Source organism: Sinocyclocheilus anshuiensis, unplaced genomic scaffold (assembly GCF_001515605.1).
Source record: "Sinocyclocheilus anshuiensis isolate Anshui unplaced genomic scaffold, SAMN03320099.WGS_v1.1 scaffold2585, whole genome shotgun sequence".
Lineage (NCBI taxonomy): Eukaryota > Metazoa > Chordata > Actinopteri > Cypriniformes > Cyprinidae > Sinocyclocheilus > Sinocyclocheilus anshuiensis.
The window spans coordinates 180108-183216 of NW_015542593.1; the positions used below are offsets into that span (position 1 = coordinate 180108).

Genomic DNA, 3109 nt, shown 5'->3' on the forward strand with positions numbered 1-3109 from the left:
GTCATGGAAAATCAGGGATTTTTGATTGTCGCTTTAAATTTTAGTTTTCATTGATCAAAATGCAATTTTGCCATGTGCCCAGGGCCAGCGTTAAGGAAGCTCAGGACAGTTGATGGATTTTTCCACTTGTAGTAATTTGTTAATATTTAAATTATTTTATTCCCTTCCCGCTCATCAACTGGCAATCACCGAAGTCAAACGCAGTCACCAGGCTGTACAACTGGAGTACCTCGTTTTAGTTGTTTCCTAATGAGGATTTACACTGTTTTACACTAGGGATGCACCGAAATGAAAATTCTTGGCCGAAGCCGAAACCGAACAAAATGAAACACTGGGCCGGATACCGAACCCGGCTGAATAATTTCGGTTGCCGAACATTCGGTGCATCCCTCCCTATTTTACACATTTCATATTTTTAGCACAGAAGCCTGAAAGACTTTCTTGACTGTTATGTCATCAGATTACTGATTTTACGTGACTTCTTTTTTTTATTTTATTTTTTTTATGTATTTATTTTGTTTATTTAAAAAAAAAATGTAGGCCTATTTTTTGTTGTGAAATGTCCCAATTGAAGTACAGGATGTGAAAATTTCAGATAAATGTTCATGTTATATATTTGTGAGTAGTTAAACATGTAGATGGATGTTTAAAATAGGTATATAATATCAATAAATCGATCAATATACTTCTGTATCGAATCGTAGAGTAGAATTTTTTGTGGTATCTGCAAATATCGTATTGCTGGGTATGAGAATCGATATCGTATCATATCGTGACGAGCTATTCGATTTACACCCCTAGCAATAATCCTGATATTTATGAGCAATGATTAACCGTTTAACGATTACCGTGCAGCCCTAATAACAGAACAATAGTGCCTGGTTTCTCCATTTCTGTCACCTGATGGAGTTTGGTTTCATTGTCACCTTTGGCTTTAGTGTGGGTTTAAATGACAATATTCATAAAACAGTATCGCTTTTCATCTTATTTTGTGTTTATTAGTGTGAAGCTGCTTTAAAACAATCTGTGTTGTATGAAGTGCTATAGAAATACACGTGACGTGAATGCTCCTCTAACTCTGTCCGTGTTTGTTTTAGATTCCAGCTCCAGCGCGGCATCAGATGCAGCTCCAATTAAAGACTGGTGGCAGATTCCTAACTCTTCTCCAGCAAAGCCTGATGCTAGCGGCAATGCTAACGCATGCCCAACGCAGTAATCGCTGTTGTCTTTTTCTTGTATGTTTTTGTTGACACTTTCTGTTTTAATGTAAATAAAGTCAGCGTTTAAAATGCTCAGGTGTTTTGTTTTGTTGATTTGAATTGTTCGGTTTATATTGGTTACACGTTCTGTTATACAAACAGTAACGCAGCTGAGATTTGCTATATTCCCAGTTATGAGGGAATGATGTCAGAACTTTGGCTAATGTTCTGTCAAAGTTATGAACAAACATTAATAGAATATTTGTTAGTTTATCTGATCTGTAGTAATGTCTTCAAAACATCACAAAAACGTAATTTGAAACATTTTAGATGTTTGTTTAATGTTTTTTTTAAATGTTACTAGTTAGAATTTTCAGAGAACATTCAAATGTAACATTCCCATTATATTTGCAAAATGATACAATGGAACGTTCACTTAACATTTGCATAACCAAAGGACAAAATGTTTTTAACACTTCTGAAATAACGTTTATAACCTAGAAGGGTATGTTAGCAAAACGTTCTTGCAACTTTTTTTTTTTTTTTTTATATATTGCTTTACGTGATTTTTAAATGTTTACAGGCAAGTCTTTGTCAAGCCAACATTCAGAATTGATCTTGAACTTTAACAGTTCAGCTTTAGTTTTTAAATGAGTTTATTGCCAGTGAAATGGACTCTACTGTAGTTTTGTAGTACTTGAGGCCGGTCTTTAGACCATTTTATGACGGTCTTGTCTCGGTCTCGACCACATTTGTACTCAGTCTAGTCTTGGTTTCAGACTAAGAGGATTTGGGATTTGCCCCTCCACTTGTCCAAAATATTTTAGAGATTAGCATGACTAGAAAGATGTATATTTATTATAAAAATAACCAAATACTAAGAAATATCTTGAATTTTTAGTCGATGTGCAGTATCTTATTTCAATGCTTGTTTTGTCTTATTTTAAATCATTTGAAGTAGTGCTGTCAAACGATTAACTGCGATTAATCGCATCCAAAATAAAAGTTTTAATGGAATATGTGTACTGTATATATTATGTATTTTGAAAATATTTACATGTATATATTTATATTATATATAAATATATTTATTATATAAACAACATATTTTTCTTAAATATATACAGGCATGTGTGTGTATTTATATATACATAAATATACATAGTACACACATTCTGTAAACCAAAACTTTTATTTTGGATGCGATTAATCGTTGGACAGCACTACATTTAAGTTATCTTGAGGCATCTCTTTTTTGAGAGATCGTCTCAAAAATCTCACCAAATTAATACAAATACCCACAAAATTCAAGATATTGTTGCAAAAAAGTAATTGTATGAAATCTGTTTTTATATTGCCTAAAATATGATCTAATTAAGCAATATCACAAGAGCAAGAGAGCTGTTTTCACACATTTGATAATGCTTTTATGCAAATATTCAATAAAGAAAAGTTATTTTTTAAAGCACTATTCTCAACATATGTGCATTTGTAATGGTGTGCGTGGATGAGTTTTGTTAGTGATTTAATTTGATTGTAACAGCTCTATATAGTGTCTTATTCTAATTGTATTTAATGGTTTAAAAATAAGCCGTTTCTGAAGCAGTGAATTAGAGTAGTGCTGGTCTCAACACAGATCAGGTGGTCTTGACTACAGCTCTACTCTACTCTACTCTACTCTGTGTTTGTAGAGTGTTGTCTCCGCTGCGGCACTGACGCGGGATTATTATAAACACGCCGGAAAAGTCTCTTTATAGACTTTATTTTGTGAATTAAATTCTGTGTGTGAAGCATCAGACAGACGCGATGCAGAACGCGGATCCCGCAGGTGAGTGACCATAATAATAATAATAACATCAGCTCATCTGTAATAACGGCATATTATTATGATTGTGACTGACTTTATTCTC

The 3109-nt window shown here is 33.4% G+C and overlaps 1 protein-coding gene across 4 annotated transcripts in view; it reads left to right on the forward strand.

Annotated features, from left to right (window-relative positions):
* Positions 1-1262, forward strand: part of LOC107694473 (centromere-associated protein E-like) — a 54510-nt gene extending 53248 nt beyond the window's left edge. For 3 of the 4 annotated variants that reach the window (XM_016494170.1, XM_016494172.1, XM_016494171.1), the window contains exon 54: positions 1098-1261. In XM_016494170.1, coding sequence (XP_016349656.1) covers positions 1098-1216 — 119 coding nt within the window. In that variant the 3' untranslated portion in view covers positions 1217-1261. Of the gene's footprint in view, positions 1-1097 lie in introns of all 4 variants that reach the window. The other variant, XM_016494173.1, reaches the window with a different exon arrangement.
* Positions 1263-3109: the final 1847 nt, after the last annotated feature.